Source organism: Rattus norvegicus, chromosome 8 (genome assembly GCF_036323735.1).
Source record: "Rattus norvegicus strain BN/NHsdMcwi chromosome 8, GRCr8, whole genome shotgun sequence".
NCBI classification, from domain to species: domain Eukaryota; kingdom Metazoa; phylum Chordata; class Mammalia; order Rodentia; family Muridae; genus Rattus; species Rattus norvegicus.
In genome coordinates, this window is record NC_086026.1 from 75,264,150 (window position 1) to 75,283,986 (window position 19,837).

The window sequence follows — 19,837 nt, forward strand, 5'->3', positions numbered from 1 at the left end:
TACATAAGTAAATATTTTTCCTTCCTTCCTCCCTTCCTTCCTTCCTTCCTTCCTTCCTTCCTTCCTTCCTTCCTTCCTTCCTTCCTATGCAGGATCTCACTATGTAGCCGTGGCTGGCCTGGAATAATACAGATCTACCTGCCACTGCCTCCTCACGGCTGGGATTAAAGGCCTGCATTACCACTGCTGCTATGTAAGAAAGTCTTAAGAAATTTATGTTCATTGTCAAGTAATGAGCTATTGGACGGGCAAGATGGCTCAGTGTTGATAAAGGAGTTTGCTACTACGCCTGATGACTCTAGGTTTAATTCTAAGGGCCCAAACAGTGAAGAGAACTGACTCCTGCACAATGTCCTCTAATCTACACACATGTGATTAATGTGCCTCTCCCCAAATACATTATTTACTATATATGTGTGTATGTATGTGTGTCTGCGTATGCATATGTGCTCCTATGAGCACAGGTTCTCACAGAGGCCAGAAGTAGGTGTTATATCCCCTGAAGCTGGGGTTACAGGCAGTTGTAAACAATCTGATGTGGGTGCTGGGAACCAAATTTGGGTCTCCTGGAAAAGCAGCAAGTGTTCTTAACTGCCAAGTCATCAAACATCCCAGAAAGAAAGAGAGAGAGGGAGAGAGGGAGAGAGGGAGGGAGGGAGGGAGGGAGGAAGGAAGGAAGGAAGAACGGACGGACGGACGGAAGGAAGGAGATCAATCGATCAACCTGGGCAAATGCCTCAACACTTCAGAGTACTTATTGCTCTTGCAGGTTTGGTTCTTAGCCGTCCATTTCCAGAGGATATAACACCCTTTCCTGGTCTTAACCAGCACCAGGAATGTATGTGCTATACATACATACAGAATACATACATACACACATACATACATACATACATACATACAATACAAACAAAAAAAGCTTGTAACCATGAAGTAAAATTAGTAAATATGAAAAAGACAAGCAAATATAAAAAACCTTGTAAAAAAAGGTTACTACTAAGAATTTATTACAGGAAAATGGGCATGGTGGTGCACACTTTTAATCCCAGCATGCAGGAGACTGAGGCAGGCAAACCTGGCCTCCACAGGAAGTTCCAGGAGAGCCAGGGCTACACAAAGAAACCCCATATCAAAATAGAAAAGGGGAAAAAAAAAAAAGCTGGGCTGCGGTGGCACAAGCCATTAATTCCATTGCTTGAGAAGCAGAGGTAAGTGAATCTCTGTGAGTTCAAGGTCAACCTGGTCCTCACAGCTAGTTCCAGGGCAGACAAGGCTATACAAAAAAAAACCATGTCTTGAGGAAAACAAACAAACAAACAAGCAAACAATTACTACTGGGGCTGGAGATGAAACCAGGCTCCATTCCCAGCGCCCACATGGTGTCTCACAACCGTCTCTATAACTCCAGTTCCAGGGAGACTGATGGCCTCTTCAGGATTCCACGGGCACCAAGCAGTGCATATATACACACAGAATTTATCACATAGAGCATTAGAAAAAGTAGCATTGGGGTACAGAAATGGCTCAGGAGTTCAGAGCACTGCTGTTCTTCCAAAGGAAGAACTCACTTTAAAGCATAAGCATGCACACGCAGAGTTATTACTTAGACCATTTTCAAGTGGATGCTTGGACTCAAACAGCAAGCAACAATAACCACAGTATGTTCTGACTACTATAACTCTAGTGAATGTTCTGGTCTTCCTAAACATCCTATTATAAATTCTCTCTCTTATTCAAGTGACCTGTGCTTGGAGGCTGTTAATGACATTTTCCCCCTTTGTTGGGTCTTAGATAACAGCTCTCAAGGTCTCTTAAAAATATTCTGGGTCGACACCTCTGTCTCCTGCACAGGATACGTGTCGACCCGGAGATCCCCTCTCTGTAATAAACCTCGCCTTTGCTTATTAAAAAAAAAATATTCTGAAGTACATGTACAGGTAAATTCTGCATTAGACCTATCAGACTAATATGAGAGTTTGGTTTTTCAAGGCTAGAAGTCAAATCATATATACTAAATGTGCTCTGCCTCTGAGTCATACCCCTATTCCCTCACAGACTTTAATTCATATATATTGATTCATAGATTATACATGAATTATATACATTATACACTATATATATATATATATATATATATATATATATATATATATATATATATATATATATATAAAGACTATGTAGCCCATTGTCAACCTGAACTCATTCCTGAGTACTAGAATGAACCACCACTCCTTGCCTCCCTCACAAATTTAAAAACAGAATGTAGAAACTTGGTATTTTCATGGCTAAGGAGTTCATGTTCTAATTCTCGGGTTCAGAAGACCCATCAGTGACAGAAGAAGCTCACAGTTTCCACACAAAGTGGCTTCTGCAGTCTTCCTGACATCTGTGCTGCTTAAATGGTTGTAGGGTTGTTTTGTTTTGTTGATTTTTGTCTTGTTTTATTTGTTTGTTTGGTTTGGTTTTTCAGAACAAGGTTTCTCTGTATAGCTCTGGCTGCCCTAAAAAGAACTAACTCTGTGCACCAGGCTGTCTGCAATTCACAAGAGCCACTTGCTTCTGCCTCCCTTGCTGAGTGCTGGGATTAAAAGCATGCCAGCCTGGTGCTTCGATGCTATTAAATAAGGTGGAAGAAGTCATATTCTTCTCTCCAAGAGACTGCAGTTCTACTCTCAGTGTCAATTACTAGAGAGGGGCACCCAGCAGAATCTTTCTCAGCATAATTCCTTGAAGATAGGATCTGGTCTGTTACAAAAGCCTTAACATCAAATAGACTAATGGTCTGAAAGCTGGCGCGAGAGAAATGGATTCTGTTGGGAAGAAATAGAATAATCAATGACCTTGGAGATTTCAGACAAATCTGAATTTCTTTTAAAGGCAGGGATATAAATAGCACAAAAAACACAGACCTGTAAAAACAAAGGCCACCAACTCAACTCCAGGGCTGAAAACTTGTTAGGTCTGGAGAACTACTCACAACCACAGCTGCTAATGGTTATGGATTTGGCAATCAAAACGCCTTTGTTAAAAAAGTTTTAACTGCCTCTCTATTGAGGTTACAGACCACAGCCTTGATGCATTGTTGCAGTCAACATCCTCCCTGCTGTTCTTGAGAGCTTACATCTGCTGCTGGCAGATAAAGTGCTGGCAGACAGCAGGGGCTCCTTCCAGGGGAATACAGGAGCAGCTCTGAAAAGATGGCTCTCATCTACCTATCTCTCTGTCAGCATGCAGCCCTTTCTCTACATCTCTTCCTGTCTGGGTTCGTCCCCTGACATTAGTCAGAGGAGGGTTGAGGGTCTAGTGGGAATCTTTTTTTTTCCTGGTACAAACTAGACATGCGGGCTAAACTGGCTTTAAAAGATAAAAGGAGTGGGATATCATTTGAGATGTAAACGAATGGAATGACTAATTAAAAAAAAAAAGATAAAAGGAAGACAAGTTCTTAAGCCTGTTCAGCGCATACTTTTTAAAGGACACTTACAATGTAATGCACTTGATTTTACTTTTTTTTGGGGAGGGGGGATTACAAGAAGGGTGTATCCCTAGCTGTCCTGGAACTCGATCTACAGAACAGGCTGTCCTCAAACTCAGAGATCCACCTGCCTCTGCTTCCCAAGTGCTGGAATTAAAAGTGTGTACCACTATTGCATGGTGATTATGACATGGAATGAGTCTTTCTGTTGTTCTTTACTACTTATGTAGGTATTTATGTGCTGTGAGTGCCTGCATGCCAGTGCTCCTAACTGCTGAGCCACCTCTCCAGTCCTCAGTTCTTATTCTTTTAAGAGAACTAAATAGTCAATCTAACATATTTTAATTTATTAAAGACAGGACAAGGGCTGGAGAGATGGTTTGAAGGTTAAGCGCACTGTCTGCTTTTCCAGAGGTCCTGAGATCAATTCCCAGCAACCTCGTGGTGGCTCACAACCATCTGTAATGAGGTCTGATGCCCTCTTCTGGCATGCAGGCATACATGCAGGCAGAATGCTGTGTACATAATAAATAAATAAATCTTAAAAAAAAAAAAGAGAGAGGGCAAAAATGTGAGGTCAGCAATAAATTACCCAGTTTGTTTGGGCAAGGAAAACATTAGCAGCAGAATGTTGAAGAAGACTGTGGTACAAGTCACATAGGAAGTTAGTATCAGCTAGCCGGAAAAAAGTTGGTAGCACCAGTTTTTCAAGGAAAATGGACTTCAGCTGGTTGATAAGAATAGATGTTGAAATGCTGAAGACACAGGGCAGAAACTGTTTTCTGGATGGTTCTTTCTCAATAAACTGAGCTTACAGAGGATAAAGGAAAGCCTGGCATGTGCATCCTAAATTGTGCATGCCAGGACTATGGCTCTGTAGTGTGTAAACAAAGGGGAGAGGAGAGGAACTCAGTGGTAGAGCATTTGCCTAGTATGCACTAGGTCCTGGGTTTGACTGCTAATGCGGTTTCAGGGAGAAAAGTTTTAGGAACACTGTACCCTATTATCTACCACTCAGAGAGCCTTAATTGATACTTGTATATTAAAGACTCTGAGAAACTCTACGGTAAACAAATCTGTTTAATCCAAAGATGTTTCCTAATTTTAATGTGCACTAATTTTAGGGAACACCTACATAAAGTATTTTGTGAAATCCTAGGATAGAAAGATTTCCCCAAAATACCAAAAATTAGTCTAAGAGTGGTAGAGCACTTGCCCAGAATGAGAAAGACCCTGGGTTTAATCCAGTGTACTATATAATGAGAACTTTGATTTCTTTAAAAAAAAAAAAAAAGTATGTCTTCATTTTAATCCCAGGTGAAGGATATGGAGCGGCTTCAGTCTGTCCACACTTGCTGACTATGTTTTGCTTCATGTTCTAGCAGAGGTGCGATTTCCCCAGCCACAGATATGTCTGGAATTATGTGACAATTCTGGGGACTTTTCAGAGGGTATATAACTGCTAGGGCCCCAAGACTCATGGTGGGTTATTGTTGGTTGTCATTTGGTAAATACTCATATGTAAAGATGAAACAAGAAATTAGATATGCTGACATCGAAGATCAAACTTACCCCAAGGAACTAAATGTCTCTAATTAGCAGGAAGTAATCTAAGGATCTTGTCAACCCCTGAATTTATTCAAGGGTCTCTTTCATTCCCTCTCTATTCTTTTTTCTCTCTTATCTAGTGTTAGGGGTTGAAGGATAGAAGAAAAGGTGTGGAGAAGGAGAGAAAAAAGAAGAACCCACAAAGTAGCAAAAGACTGGTTATAGTACCATAAATCAAACACTGAGACGTCTCAATGATAAAGTGATTGCTGCTGAAAGATGAGGACCTGAGTCTGAAGCCCTAAGATTCACACCAAACACAGAAGCACCTGTAATCCCAGATCTTCTACTGAGGGTTGCAGTGGGCGGAACAAAAGACAGGTACCATTTTTTTTAAAGTGACAGGATCTGAGTTGGAAAGATGGCTCAGTGGTTAAGAGCACTGACTGCTGTTCCAGAGGTCCTGAGTTCAATTCCCAGCAACCACATGGTGGCTCACAACCATCTATACTGAGAACTGGTGCCCTCTTCTGGCCTGCATACATATATGCAGGCAGAACACTGTGTCCATACTAAAAAAAATAAATCTTAAAAAAAAAAAAGTAACTTGAGCCATTGGAATGGAGCAATGGCTCAGTGGTTAAAAGAGCTTCCTGCTTGTCCACAGGATCTAAGTTGTCTCCTACTACCCAAGTTAGGTGGCTCACAACTGCCTATAACTTCAACTCCTGAGGACCCTGACACTTGTGGCTTCGTAACTCATGGGTACATACACATCTAAAACAAGTCAATTCTTTGTGGCACTCAGGTATATCATCGCCTACCTGCCAGCTGGTGAGAAGTTTGCACGTTGGTGCTCCTTTCCCTGAACTCAAGAGTAATCCAGGGAAATGAGCCCCTGCCAATCCCAGTTGGCAAGGAGGACCCCAATTTCCCATGTAGGGCCTGGCCAGCATTTATGGGATAAAGGGTCCTCCTAGCTTACAAAGTAAAACTTTGACCCTTGGGCAAGCACTCCCTTGAAAGCGACTCTCGATCCCCTCCCCTTCCAGGCTTTTGCAGCTGTTTAAAGAAACTCTCAGGCCTGGGTAGAGACGCTTTCTGATGAGTCCAGGACTCACTATACACGGCCTCTAGAGAGTCTGAGTGATGACTTGGGCATCTAGCCTGGCAGAAATTTTACGTGTTGAGATTATTCTCAGGATGCCAGTATGAATAATTCAATACCTCCCCTCATGGGTAACTTTGTTTTCGAACTCAACTTCTCTTAGCTATGAGGCACACACCAGATGACAGTACAGCCCTCGATCCAGTTAATGAACTTTCTTAGATAGAAATACTGAGATAGACTGGGTTGCTATTCCTCTAACTCCTCCACCTTTATTAGAGAGTTTCAGGACATTACTCAGTCTCATAGCTTGACTTTCCATGCTGTGCAGATGATGTGCTCTATTTAGATGTAACCAATCAATATAGCCCTCAATCTTGTCAGAAGTCTGGTAATTATTAATATACTTAAGTTTATGACAGACAGAATCTCCCGAAGCCTTTAACAGTTTGCCCCACAAGGTCTCAGAAGATAAGAACACCTTCTTTAAGAGTGTTTAAGAGTTCACCTGGGGGGCTGGAGAGATGGCTCAGCAGTTAAGAGCACCGTCTGCTCTGTCAGAGGTGGTTAAGAGTACCGTCTGCTCTGTCAGAGGTCCTGAGTTCAATTCCCAGCAACCACATGGTGGCTCGCAACCATCTGTAAAGAGATCCGATGCCGCCTTCTGGTGTGTCTGAAGACAGCTACAGAGTACTTATATATAATAAATGAATAAATCTTAAAAAAAAAAAAAGAGTTCACCTGGATTGTGTTATAATAAACCACTGAGAAACACAGTGGACAAAACTGGAGACCCTCACAGTCAAGTGATTTATCTAAATCAAGGTGAGTCATTTCTCATGGCACATGTGTCCATTCCACAGAGGAAAAGCTCTGCATCTTCTGGGCTTGAAAGCCAGACTGACTCCGCCCAAGTTGCCATGAAGACCACAGAGACCACAGGGAACTGTTAGCTAAGAGCTCTGTCATTTTTAAATATATATGATTGCTAGACTATAGTTTATTCTTCTCCAGTTTCTGACTACATCAACAGCTAAGGTAACTGTAGCTTAACTAAGAAACAGACTTCTAGACTCAGTTTCTAGCAACTAGTTCAGATGTAAGCACACAGGTGTAATCGGTTACTTTCTCACCTAAACTCGGCTTCCATTGGTTAAATGCTTCCTATTTCTTCCACTTGCTAAACTCCACTATACGACCAACTGTAATCACAAATTCTTGTTCCTTCTGCACCACAAAAAGCTCATCTTAAAGAATGTTCATGCTGTTAAGTCATGTTGTTATCTCTTTTGTAAACTTATCAGCTACAGGAAACCCACTCAGACCCACCTCTAATGGACCAAATAGACTCCACCCAGATAAGTACATCTGCCTAAAGTTCCCACTTATTCCCTATTCCAGAGGGTGGGATTGCTCTGGGTTTCATCTAAGAAAAAGATCTTTCTCCCAAATGCACTTAATCTTATTCTCTACCTGTAACAAATATATATGTGTGTTTCAGCATCTTGTCAAGTCCAGGTGCTTACTACACCTGGGACAGCTGCAGAGAAGCAACCTCCAGATACTCAATCTCCTCTCACTGATGCTTCTATTGGACCTGTTCCTTCACCCCTATCCTCAGTTGGTTCCACAGACCCTAGACAACAAGGAAACAGCCAACTCTAAGGCTGGACAAACATCCCATACCCACTTTTCTAAGTTCCTTAGAGTCTGTCACCCCCAAACAAGCAGGAAGTAGTCAGAGATCACAACGACCCTATTCCTGCTCTGCCATCACCTCTAATTTTTCTTTTTTAATTAAACCAAAACAGGGGAATGTTAGCATTCTCCCTAAACTCCACCCCCACAGTTACCTGGCAACAGCTAGGTATGCCTGACTCTATAAAAGGGGCTGCTTGCTCCCTCCTCTCTCTCTTGTCCTCTTTTGCTCTTACCTTCTTCCCTGTTTGTCCCCTGTCTCCCATTCCCTTTCCCTTCTTTCCATGTGCTCATGGCTGGCTTCTGCCTCTCTCTCTCTCTCTCTCTCTCTCTCTCTCTCTCTCTCTCTCTCTCTCTTTCTCTCTCTGCCCTACCACCCTTTCAACTCCCCTCCCCATGCCCTGAATAAACTCTATTCTATACTATATCATCATGTGTCTGGTCCTTGAGGGGAGGGGGGGAAGGCACAGGCTCGCTGAGGCACTCCCTTCCCCCAGACTTCCATAGAACACATACCCCTCTCTCTTTATCCTTTTATTAACACAACAGTTGTATAACACACATAATTAACAAAAAATTAAGCCAGGGATTAGTGGTGCATGCTTTTAATCCAAGCCCTGGGGAGCAGGCAAAGAGAGACAGGTAGAGATACCTGTCAGTTCAAAGCTATAAAGAGTTCCAGACCATATAGTGTAGCCCGGTCTCAAATAAAAACAAGTAAGATTAGTCTAATATCTACTCTGAACATACAAAAAATAATGAAGTTACAGAAAAACGGATGAGATTCCAGTGTTCCATGAAACCTACTAACTCCTAGCATTGGTCTAAGTTCATTGCACACTTAAGAGCAATCCATAAGGAGAGCTGCCAGACCTTCACAATGAAGCATGTGGGAGGATTCTGTTTCTACATACTGTCATCAGCAACCTCACTACAGTAAATCCAAGCCTAGGGAAATGCATCATGCTGACCTGAAGGAAGAGTGTCCTTGAGAAAACAAGAGTTGTTAGTTAGAGTTCTAATCACAGCAACTCTCCCCATACACCTTAATACTCTATTAGGAATATAGTTTTCAATGTTATGGTTTGAATTTTAAAAATGTGCCTTATAGGCTCATGTACTTAGTCATGTGGTCCCCAACTACTGCTGGGAGGTTGTGGGGGGATGGATGGTGAATAAGGAGCACTGAAGGTTGGCCTCCGAAGGTCATGGCCCTAACTGTGGTTCTTCTTTCTCTGCCTCACGATCTGCTGTCAGACATAGCAGGACATAACTGGACATTACCTGCCATGTCTTTCCCACAGTGTCCTCTGAAACCATGATCTCAAATTAATCTTCTATCCCTTAAGCTAGCTTCTGTCAGGTATTGTAGCATAGCAAAGAGAAAGGGGACAGATGTATTTATTTTCATGTCAGAAAGGAGGAGCATGACAGTTAAACAAACTGAAGGTAGAAAGGAAGCAGAAGAATAGGACCAGAGCACTGAGATGAAAGCCTCCACGTTTCCAGGGCTTTGTCTAGGAGTAGCTTATATAGTAAGCACAGAACAAAAGACTAGGCGTCAACTATCCCACTTGAATGCATGCACCAGACAGATAAGGACCCAGAAGAGGCTGAGGAGGCAACACTGAGAAAATCACCGACTGTGCTGGGTGTGGGTGGCTGTAACAGCTGCACCTAGGAGGCTGAAGCAGTAAGATCTGATCATCTTCAGCTAGGGATGGAGTTTGAGGCCAGCCTATACTATGAGAGACCCAGTTTAAAAAAAACAGAAAACGGGGGCTGGAGAGATGGCTCAGCGGTTAAGAACACTGACTGCTCTTCCAGAGGTCCTGAGTTCAATTCCCAGCAGCCACATGGTGGCTCACAACCAACTGTAATGGGATCTGATGCCCTCTTCTGGTGTGTCTGAAGACAGTGACAGTGTACTTATATGTAATAAATAAATCTTAAAAAAACAGAAAACAAATAACATAATAGCATTTGGTGGCACATACTTGGAAATCCAGCGTATGCGACCCTATCTTGAGAAGAGGAAGAAAAGAAGAAAACAAAAGGCCAGGTATGGTGGTGACCATTTATAATCCCAGTACTTGGATTTTGGATTCCTGGATCTAATGTCCTCTTCTGCCTTCTGTGTGTGGTTGCTGTATGTGGTACACAGGCATACAGGCAGGGGAAACTCATACATATAAAATAAAAATAAAATACCCACCTCTACAAAAATAAACCTGGCTCTTATCCCCTCTTACCCCCTCCTGTTCTTTCTTCTTTGCTGCTCTGGCCCCTTTGCCCATCCCCCCCACCCCCACGTGCCCATGGCCAGCCACCGTTCCTCTCTTCTTCTACTCTTCTCTCATTAAAACCCCTCCACATGGAAAAAAAACCAAAAACCAAAAACCAAAACAAAACAAAACAACAACAACAACAAACCTAGACTTGTAATGTTGATGCAGGAAGACCACAAGTTCAAGACTACCCTGGGCTATACAGGGACACCTGTCTCAAAGATGAAACTCAAAGGCAAAAACAAACCAAAACAAAAACAAACTGATAAAAATATAAAGAAATCTAGGAAGATAAGAACTTCTGGCTAAAATCTCTAAGGGAAGAATTGAGGGGGTCGGGTAGCTAAAAACAGTAAATTAAATCAAAACAAAACCCATTCAGGATCTGGGCATAATGGCACATGACTTTAACCTCAGCTGTAGGGAGGCAGAACCAGGTAGAGCTCTATGAGTTCAAGACTAGCTGTATCTACATGGTGAGTAGAGCTACATGGGAGCTACTATATGAGCCAGAGCTACATAGGAAGATCTTGTCTTGAAAAAAAGAAAAAAAGAAAACACAAACTATTTGGGAGGCTGGGATATAGTCAGTGTTGGAGTATCTGACTAGAATGTAAGAAAAAAAATATCTGGAAAAATGAATTTACTGAGGAAAATTTAATTGAAGTACATTTTCATGCACAGTAGTAGAAGCCCTATTGTTTAAATTAACTGCTCAAAGAAAAGGAAAACAATACCGTCCGTAAGACAGTTTCTGCTCCAAGGATGGATTTGGCTGCTTCGAAGTCCTCCCAGTCTGAGCCCAACATACTCTGCATTTGAAGCATTTGCTAATGAAATTAAAGTGTTTTGGTGCCCTCTACTGTTCAAAAGTATGTTTTGAGTCTTGCCAATTTAATGTTTAGAGATTTAAAAAACTTATATATAAAACAGACTTCTCTATTGAGTTCAATGGTCTGGAAGAAATGCTTCAGAATAAGCCAAAACAGAGTATCCATGCCCATATCCAATCAAAATAGTATTTTAGGGTCTCTTCATTTAAAAAAAAAAGCAAACATATTTGTTTGCTTTGTTTTATTTTTTGAGAAACAGCCTCACTACGTAGACCAGGCTGGCCTCCAACTGACAAGAGATCTGCCTGCCTCTGCCTCCAGGTATGTAACATCAGAAAAGCAAAGTTGATGAACCTTACACTTCCTTTCCTGGACTTCAATAGCAGCTTTTTTCCTCAGAAATGACTGTGTGTTGCTTCTCTATACACTGGAAGCCAAGTAATCTCTAAGTACTTCTGTTTTTTACCTACTCCTCCACTGTACATTTGTTAAAATATTCCCCTGGAGTGAGCGAGGGTGGACCCATGCCTGAAATCTCAGTGCTCAGAGGCAGAGACAAGAGGGTAATCAAGACTGCAAGGGCCACACACAAGTTCCTGCTTAGCCTGGGACACTGCAGGGTTCAACACAACACTCTCCCCTGGAAGGCAGAGAAGGTAGGACTGTGAATTTGAAGCCAGCCTGAGCTATGGCAGGACAGGGAGTGTCAGGCCTTTCTTCTCTGGTTTAAATTACTAGCACCTTACTGTCTTCAGTCTGTTATGAGAATCCAGAGCCAAGAGAAGAACTCAGCACTCACCTGCTCCTGGAATTGTTTCTGGGATAAGCAATCAATAAGGTCCACACAGCCCAGAAGACAACCTGATGGATAGTCATTTGGAAATTCTACATCTGAATAAGAAAAGAACAAAAGGACTGGATAAATTTCTTCTTTGTGATCCTGAAACTCAGGAATCTGCTTTCAATTCTGAACACATAACATTTTCCATCATCTATTTGTAGAAGCAAAGGAAAACAGGGAAGTTTTTATATGGTACAACTGCTTGTATTTTAATGAGAACCTAACAAGTGACGACCTTAGTTTATTATCCACATGCTAAACTTGGTAGCTTTTACTATAGAAAAACCCTCTGTTTACCATCAGGGTTCAAGGAATCTACAAGTTAATTCTGAACAAATTAATTTTAATATATTCACAGCTGGGACAGATAAGAGTTTGGTGGTGTGATGATTAGCTTTAACTCTAACTCAAAACAACCTACAATCATGGAGGAAGAGTCTCAGAGAGATCATCAACATCGAGTTTGCCTATGGGAATGTGCGTGGCAGAAGTGAGGTGGGGTGGGTGTGGGGTGGGGTGGGGGTGGGTGGGGTGGTTCATAAATTAATTGATGTAGGAAGCCCAAGCCCACTGCAAGCAGCTCTATTCTATAAGGAGTCCTGAGGTGTGTGAGAGAGAAATGAACTGAGGGACAGGCAGCAGAGCACTTGGTCATGTGCTCCTGACTGGATGTGACTGACAGGAGCACTTGCTTTTCAAGCTCCTGCTGCTGTGACTTCCCTGAAACGATGGACTGAAGTCTGGAATTGTGAGCTAAAGCAAACCTTCTCTCCTCTACGCTAAGTTAGGGATTTTATCACAGCCAATGAAATAAAACTGGAACAAGAGATACAGTGTTTTAGGGAAGGAAAGACAGACAGACAGACAGACAGACAGACAGACAGACAGACAGACAGAAAGAAAGAAAGAGAGAGGGGAAGGGGGAAGGGAGGGAGGAAGGAAGGAAAAAGAAGGAAGGAAAGAAAAAAGGAGGAAAGGAAGGAAGTTAGGAAGACAAAGGCAAAAAGACAGGCAGCTATAGATGTTGAGAAAAAACAACCATAAAAGTGTGACGAAACAAATAGAAGAATAAATGTTAGAACACAACTTTAAATGAAGCCAGTCATATCAATCAAAACAGAAACATGAGGTTTTGTTGTTGTTTTATTGAGACAGGGTTTCCCTTTAGAACTCCAAGATTTGCCTGACTCTGCCTACTGAGCCCTGGGATTAAAGGTGTTTGCTGGGCTGGAGAGGTGGCTCAGTGGTTAAGAGCACTGACTCTGACTGCTCTTCCAGAGTTCCTGAGTTCACTTCCCAGCAAACACATGGTGGCTCACAACCATCTGTAATAGGGATTAGATGCCTCTTCTGGTGTGTCTGAAGACAGCTACAGTGGACTCATATAAATAAAAGAAATCTTTAAAAAAAAAAAAAAAGGTGTTTACCACCAATGCCAGCTCAGGAATGTGTTTTTAAGGAACTATGCATTTTGACTCCTAGGGATTGCATCAGCTTGATTTCCTAGAAACTTTCTAAGGTGGTTTTATAATTATCTTTTCCTTTTGACTTCACAACTTGTATGGGCCAGAGTAAGAGGAAACACAACAGTTAAAAGGTTTTTTGTAATAATAATGTATGTGTATGTACAACAGTTAAAAGGTTTTTTGTAATAATAATGTATGTGTATGTACATGTGTACATGAATGCAGGTGTCCATCTTGGCCAGAGGTGTCAGATTCACTGGAGCTGGAGTTACAGGCACTCGTGAGCTGCCCAACATGGGAACTGAAGCGGGATCCTCAACAAGAACAAGTATTCTCTCTCCAGTCCTCCAAAAATTCTTACTTGTGGGTTCCCCAGAATTTAGAGAAGCCACTTATCTCCACAAAAATTAGATAAAAAATTCCTCAAGCCACACAATAAAGATTGGTTGGTTAGCTGGGTGTGGTGGAGCACGCTTTCACTCCCAGTGCTAAGGGGCAGAAGCAAGACATCTATGCATAGTTGAGGCCTGCCTAGACTACACATAAGACCTTTTCTCAAAAAAAAAAAAAAAAAAATTCCTCATTAAGGACAGAAGAGATGGTGCAGCAATTAAGAACACTGTCTGCTTATAACCCCGTCTGTAAAATCTTTGGTCGAAGGGTTGGGGATTTAGCTCAGTGGTAGAGCGCTTGTCTAGCAAGCGCAAGGCCCTGGGTTTGGTACCCAGCTCCAAAAAGAAGAAAAAAAAAAAGAACACTGTCTGCTTTCCCTGAGGACCTGGGTTCAGTTCCTAGCACCCATATGGTAGCTCACAACCATCTATTTGTAACTCTAGCTCTAGCAGATCCAATCCCGTCTTCTGGCTTATGGGCACTGCACATATATAGTATACATATAACAAGTAGATAAAACTTATAAATTAATGAAAACTTATAAAATTCAAAGATTAATTGGTTGATTTTTGGTTTGAGCAATACTTCTTTTTTTTCATTTCCTAATTACTAACTGAATTATTTTTTGACACAGGGTCTCACTAAATAGTAAAAGTTAGCCTGGAACTCATGAGGATCAGGTGGGCCTCAAACTCAGGGAAATCTACTGTTTTAATCTCCCAAGTGCTGGGATTAAAGGTCTATCCTACCACACTCAGCATTACATTTTTAGTGAAATTAATGCTTTTGAACAGCTGTCTGTGATTTGTTACTAAGCAGACTAAGAGGCTGAGTGTGGAGGCTCATACCTTTTACCCTATCACTGGGGAGAATGGTGTGGGGGGGTGGGAGGGACCTGCCTTGAGTTTGAGATTAGCCTCAACTATATAGTGAGTTCCAGGGCAGCTGGGCTATACGGAAAAACCCTGTCTCAATCTCAAACTAATAAACAAATGTGAGGTTTAAAAGTCTATGTAACACAAGAAAAAAAAATAAAAACAAAGGAAGAAAGAAATAGAAGATTAGCATTAAGGACTTCTGTCCACAAATCAAAACTGAAAGTCAAGTCTGTACATGGCTGTCACCTTTCCCGCGAAGAAGACGGTAGGTAGCCTGGAGTTCTGAGACTTCTTGAGTCGAAGGTCTTTTGCCTGTGGCTGCTATCCAAAGTCTTCCTCTGTGAGGAGTATACCAGGATCTGCCCTCCACCCTTAAACAAACAGAAATTCAATGGGAAAGATCTAAATTCTAGTTTCCTTGAAGATATTGTAACATACAACAAATCCTACAGCAAACATTCCAACTGGATCGAGAGACTTACTAAAGAAGAACCTCTGCGACACCCTTCCCTTAGCTGACCTGTACCCTGTCAGCCACCTTTCCTGTCATCACCATCATCAGTCATTTCTCTCTACTCCTACTGGCCACCTGATCTCTGTAACTCAGACGGGGAACTGTCATTTGTCTTGGGACTTCTATAATTTACGTTTGTAATTAAGTTGTTACATTTATTTGTAGGGAGGGCACATATGAGACATAGCATTTCTATGGAGACTAGAAGATAACTGGCAGGAGGTGGTTATGTTATCTGGGGCCAGGTGTGGTGCACACGCCATTAACCCCAGCACTTGACAGAAGCAGGTGATTATCTGTGAGTTTGAGGCCAGTCTAGGCTACATAAGTGAGTTTCAACACAGGCAGGGATATCTAATGAAACCCTAGGTCCTATATGTATGTCTGTACGTATACTCATGTATATGCTACCTATGTTCTCAGAGCCCAAAAGAAGGTGTCAGAGTCAGCAGAGGGTTCTGAGTCATATGTCATTTGTTCTGAGATCCTATCTTGGGTCATCTGGAAGTACAGAAAGGATGTTAGCCACTGATCTATCTCTATAGCCCCTCTCTTTCTGTGCATATGTTTATTATTTATTTACTGAAGTGCATATGTGTATGCACATGTGTGGAGGTCAGAGGACAGTTCTGGGGAGTTGGTGCTCTTCTACCATGTGGGCTCTGGGGATCAAACTCAGTTTGTTGGTCTTGGTAACAAGTTCCTTTATCTCCATCGCATTTTTATAGTAGGAACTAGGGCTGTGAATTTTTCAAATTCTTAGTTTTTCAATATAGGTGAATTAAAAGAGTGTCAGATACATTCTGAGTAATCAGTATGGGAATGAACAAATGTATGGTTCCCTCTAGCCAAATACCTTGAAGACTTGCTGAAAACATGGTCTCACAGGTGTAAAAGCACTACCCATTGATTCCTAAGGGAATCATGTGATAGATGCTTCTTATCCTGTTCTTTTCAGTGAGAAAAGATGAGTAACACAGAACACAGAGGAGGAGAGAAACAAGAGCATTCTGAGGAGAGCATCCTGAGGAGAGCATCCTGAGGAGAGCATCCTGAGGAGAGCATCCTGAGGAGAGCATCCTGAGGAGAGCATCCTGAGGAGAGCATCCTGAGGAGAGCATCCTGAGGAGAGCGTGCTGTTTCATCTCCTACTTTGGAAAAAGAAGAAAGCAAATGAGAAGGGAATGAGAGGAGACACTGAGGGCTCAGCTGTCCTGGAAGAGAAGCAGGGTCATGGTCCTCAGGACATAGCACTGCACACATGGGCTGGGAAGCAACAGAGCCAAAGCACGAAAGCATGCCCTTCAGTGGGGGGAAATGGCTGATGCCCTAGGTAAATGAAGGAAGGAAATGACAGATAACAGCAAAACCTGTGTGGAGCAAACGGCTGTTTCTAAATGTTGATACATTTTCTTTCCACCAAGTAGAAATGGGGCTGAAGCCTAAGCAGTCCAGTGCATGTGCACTTTGAAAACCTGAAGTCTAGCTTTGTAATTCAGAGCAGTCTAGCTTACCCCAGTGTCTGCACTTGTCAACTGTAAAGTGCTAGCCTGGGCTACACAGCTGCTCCTTTAGAAACTAAAATCCTATTTTATATATGTGTGTGTGTATATATATATGTATATATATATATATATATATAGCCAGGCATATAAAATTCTAGAAGATTAAGAGGAAGAGAAAAATGAATGATAATAAGTGAAATGAAAAACCCAAACAAAAATATATAACATGACCTCATTGTGTAATCATTCACACAAGAGAACCAACAAAAACATTCCAGGCCAAGCATGGTGGCACATGCCCTTAATCCTAACACTCAGGAGGCAGAGGCAGACAGATCTCTGTGAATTCAAGTTTAAACCCAGCCTGGTCTACATAGTAGTGAGTTCCAGACAAACTGTGTGTCAAAGAAGGAGGAAAAGGAGGAGGGGAAAGATAAGGAGGAGGAGGAAGAAGAGGAGGAGGGGGAACAAACAAGCAAACAAACATTCCAAAGTACTAACAGAAACTTACAGCTAATAACTGTTTCTAGAGAGTGAGAGTATATATGATCTTTTTCTAGCTATTGTTTTACATTTTACAATCTTTTATTTCCATGTATACAAGTGAAAAAAAGGAGAATTTAAACTAGGAATTAAGGGGCTGGAGAGATGACTCAGTGGTATAGAGCACTGACTGCTCTTCCAGAGGTCCTGAGTTCCATTCCCAGCAACCACATGGTGGCTCACAGTCATCTCTAATGGGATCCAATGTCCTCTTCCGGTGTGTCTCAAGATGTGTAGGCACTTAAATAAAATAAATAAATAAACCTTTAAAAGTAAGAACAAAACAAGAATTAAGAAACACAATCAACTCTGGACTGGAATGCCATGGTACATGCCCATAATGCTGGCTCAAGAAGCCGAAGGAGGATGCTGGAAGTCTGAGGTTAGTCTGAGCTACCTCCTCAAAGACTGGCTGGGCTAGGAGTGTACTCAGTGGTACAGTGCTTATCTAGCACAGACAAGCTCTTAAATTGATACCTTGCACCGGAAAACAACAACAATAACAACAGCAACAACTAAAAACCAACATCAACAGATGATCCTGGGATGTGGGACGATAGTAGACGACTTCCAGTGGAAGTAAACCTCTGCGTTACCAAACAAAACTTCACATTATAAAACAGATCAAAGCATGAAGATTGCTGAACAATATATTAAAAATAAACAAACATATAAAAATATATAAAAATAAACAATATATAAAAAATAAAGTTTTTCCAAAAGACTTTCTTCCAAATTGAAAAACACTGGTATTCTAGCTTTACAAGGTCTTTTCCCTCTTTCTCTTCTGCAGTACTAAGGGTCATTCCAGGGCCTTCTGGACATTGGGCAAGCATCCTACCACTGAGCTATACCCCAACCCTTGATTTTAGTATTCATTCTGAGGTGGAATCTCTCTTAGTTTCCCTCCTCAAATTCATCATTCCTTGTCAGATTCCTAAGCAGTGGAGATTAGACGTATGAGTCACCATACTTTCATTTGGTGTTTTCTTTTTAAGCTATTCAGCCAAAAAAATTTAGGATTTTGTTGGTTGACCTTTTAAAAAACAATGAAAGGTAGATAGGGGCACTGGAGCTGCAGGTCCCCTGCGCCCCAGACACCGCCAGAACCTGAAGGGACAGGATCAACAGTTCTCTGCACCCAAATCCCATGGGAGGGAGAGCTAAACCTTCAGAGAGGCAGACACGCCTGGGAAGCCAGAAGAGACTACACTCTGCCCACATTTCTGACTTCAGAGGAAAACACCAAATGCCATCTGGGACCCTGGTGCATGGATTGCTCCCGGAAAGGGCGGCGCAGGTCCTCCTGATTGCTGCCCTCTCGGAGAGCTCATAAGCAACACCCCACGAGCAAACCTGAGCCTCAGGACCACAGGTAAGACCAACTTTTCTGCTCCAAGTGACCTGCCTGGTGAACTCAGGACACAGGCCCATAGGAACAGCTGAAGACCCGTAGATAGGAAAAACTACACGCCCGAAAGCAGAACACTCTGTTCCCATAACTGGCTGAAAGAAAACAGGAAAACAGGTCTACAGCACACCTGACACACAGGCCTATAGGACAGTCTAGCCACTGTCAGAAATAGCAGAACAAAGAAACACCAGAGATAATCTGATGGCAAGAGGCAAGCTCAGGAACCCAAGCAACAGAAACCAAGACTACATGGCATCATCGGAGCCCAATTCTCCCACCAAAGCACACACTGATTATCCAAACACACCAGAAAAGCAAGACCTAGATTTAAAATCATATTTGATCATGATGCTGGAGGACTTCAAGAAAGACATGAAGAACTCCCTTAGAGAAATGCAGGAAAACATAAATAAACAAGTAGAAGACTATAGAGAGGAATCACAAAAATCCCTGAAAGAATTCCAGGAAAACACAACCAAACAGTTGAAGGAAATAAAAATGGAAATAGAAGCAATGAAGAAAGAACATAGGGAAACAACCCTGGATATAGAAAACCAAAGGAAGAGACAAGGAGCCATAGATACAAGCATCACCAACAGAATACAAGAGATAGAAGAGAGAATCTCAGGAGCAGAAGATTCCATAGAAATCATCGACACAACTGTCAAAGAAAATGTAAAACAGAAAAAGCTACTGGTCCAAAACATACAGGAAATCCAGGACTCAATGAGAAAATCAAACCTAAGGATAATAGGTATAGAAGAGAGCGAAGACTCCCAGCTCAAAGGACCAGTAAATATCTTCAACAAAATCATAGAAGAAAACTTCCCTAACCTAAAGAAAGAGATGCCCATAAGCATACAAGAAGCCTACAGAACTCCAAGTAGATTGGACTAGAAAAGAAACTCCTCCCGTCACATAATAGTCAAAACACCAAATGCACAAAATAAAGAAAGAATATTAAAAGCAGTAAGGGAAAAAGGTCAAGTAACATATAAAGGCAGACCTATCAGAATCACACCAGACTTCTCGCCAGATACTATGAAAGCCAGAAGATCCTGGACAGATGTCATACAGACCCTAAGAGAACACAAATGCCAGCCCAGGTTACTGTATCCTGCAAAACTCTCAATTAACATAGATGGAGAAACCAAGATATTCCATGACAAAACCAAATTTACACAATATCTTTCTACAAATCCAGCGCTACAAAGGATAATAAATGGTAAAGCCCAACATAAGGAGGCAAGCTACAACCTAGAAAAAGCAAGAAACTAATTGTCTTGGCAACAAAACAAAGAGAAGAAAAGCACACAACCATAACCTCACA

General features: G+C 41.9%; 1 protein-coding gene across 5 annotated transcripts in view; it reads right to left on the reverse strand.

The window, feature by feature from the left end:
- Window positions 1–19,837, reverse strand: part of Trip4 (thyroid hormone receptor interactor 4) — an 86,451-nt gene that overhangs the window by 15,798 nt on the left and 50,816 nt on the right. For 4 of the 5 annotated variants that reach the window (XR_005487825.2, NM_001134981.1, XM_008766281.4 and 1 more), the window contains 2 exons: window positions 14,778–14,902; window positions 11,753–11,844 (listed from right to left, as the gene is read on the reverse strand). Coding sequence is in view for 3 of the 5 variants with exons in the window: in NM_001134981.1 (NP_001128453.1) it covers window positions 11,753–11,844; window positions 14,778–14,902 (217 nt within the window). In the remaining 2 variants the exon portion in view is untranslated. Of the gene's footprint in view, window positions 1–6,642; window positions 6,774–11,752; window positions 11,845–14,777; window positions 14,903–19,837 lie in introns of all 5 variants that reach the window. The other variant, XR_010053965.1, reaches the window with a different exon arrangement.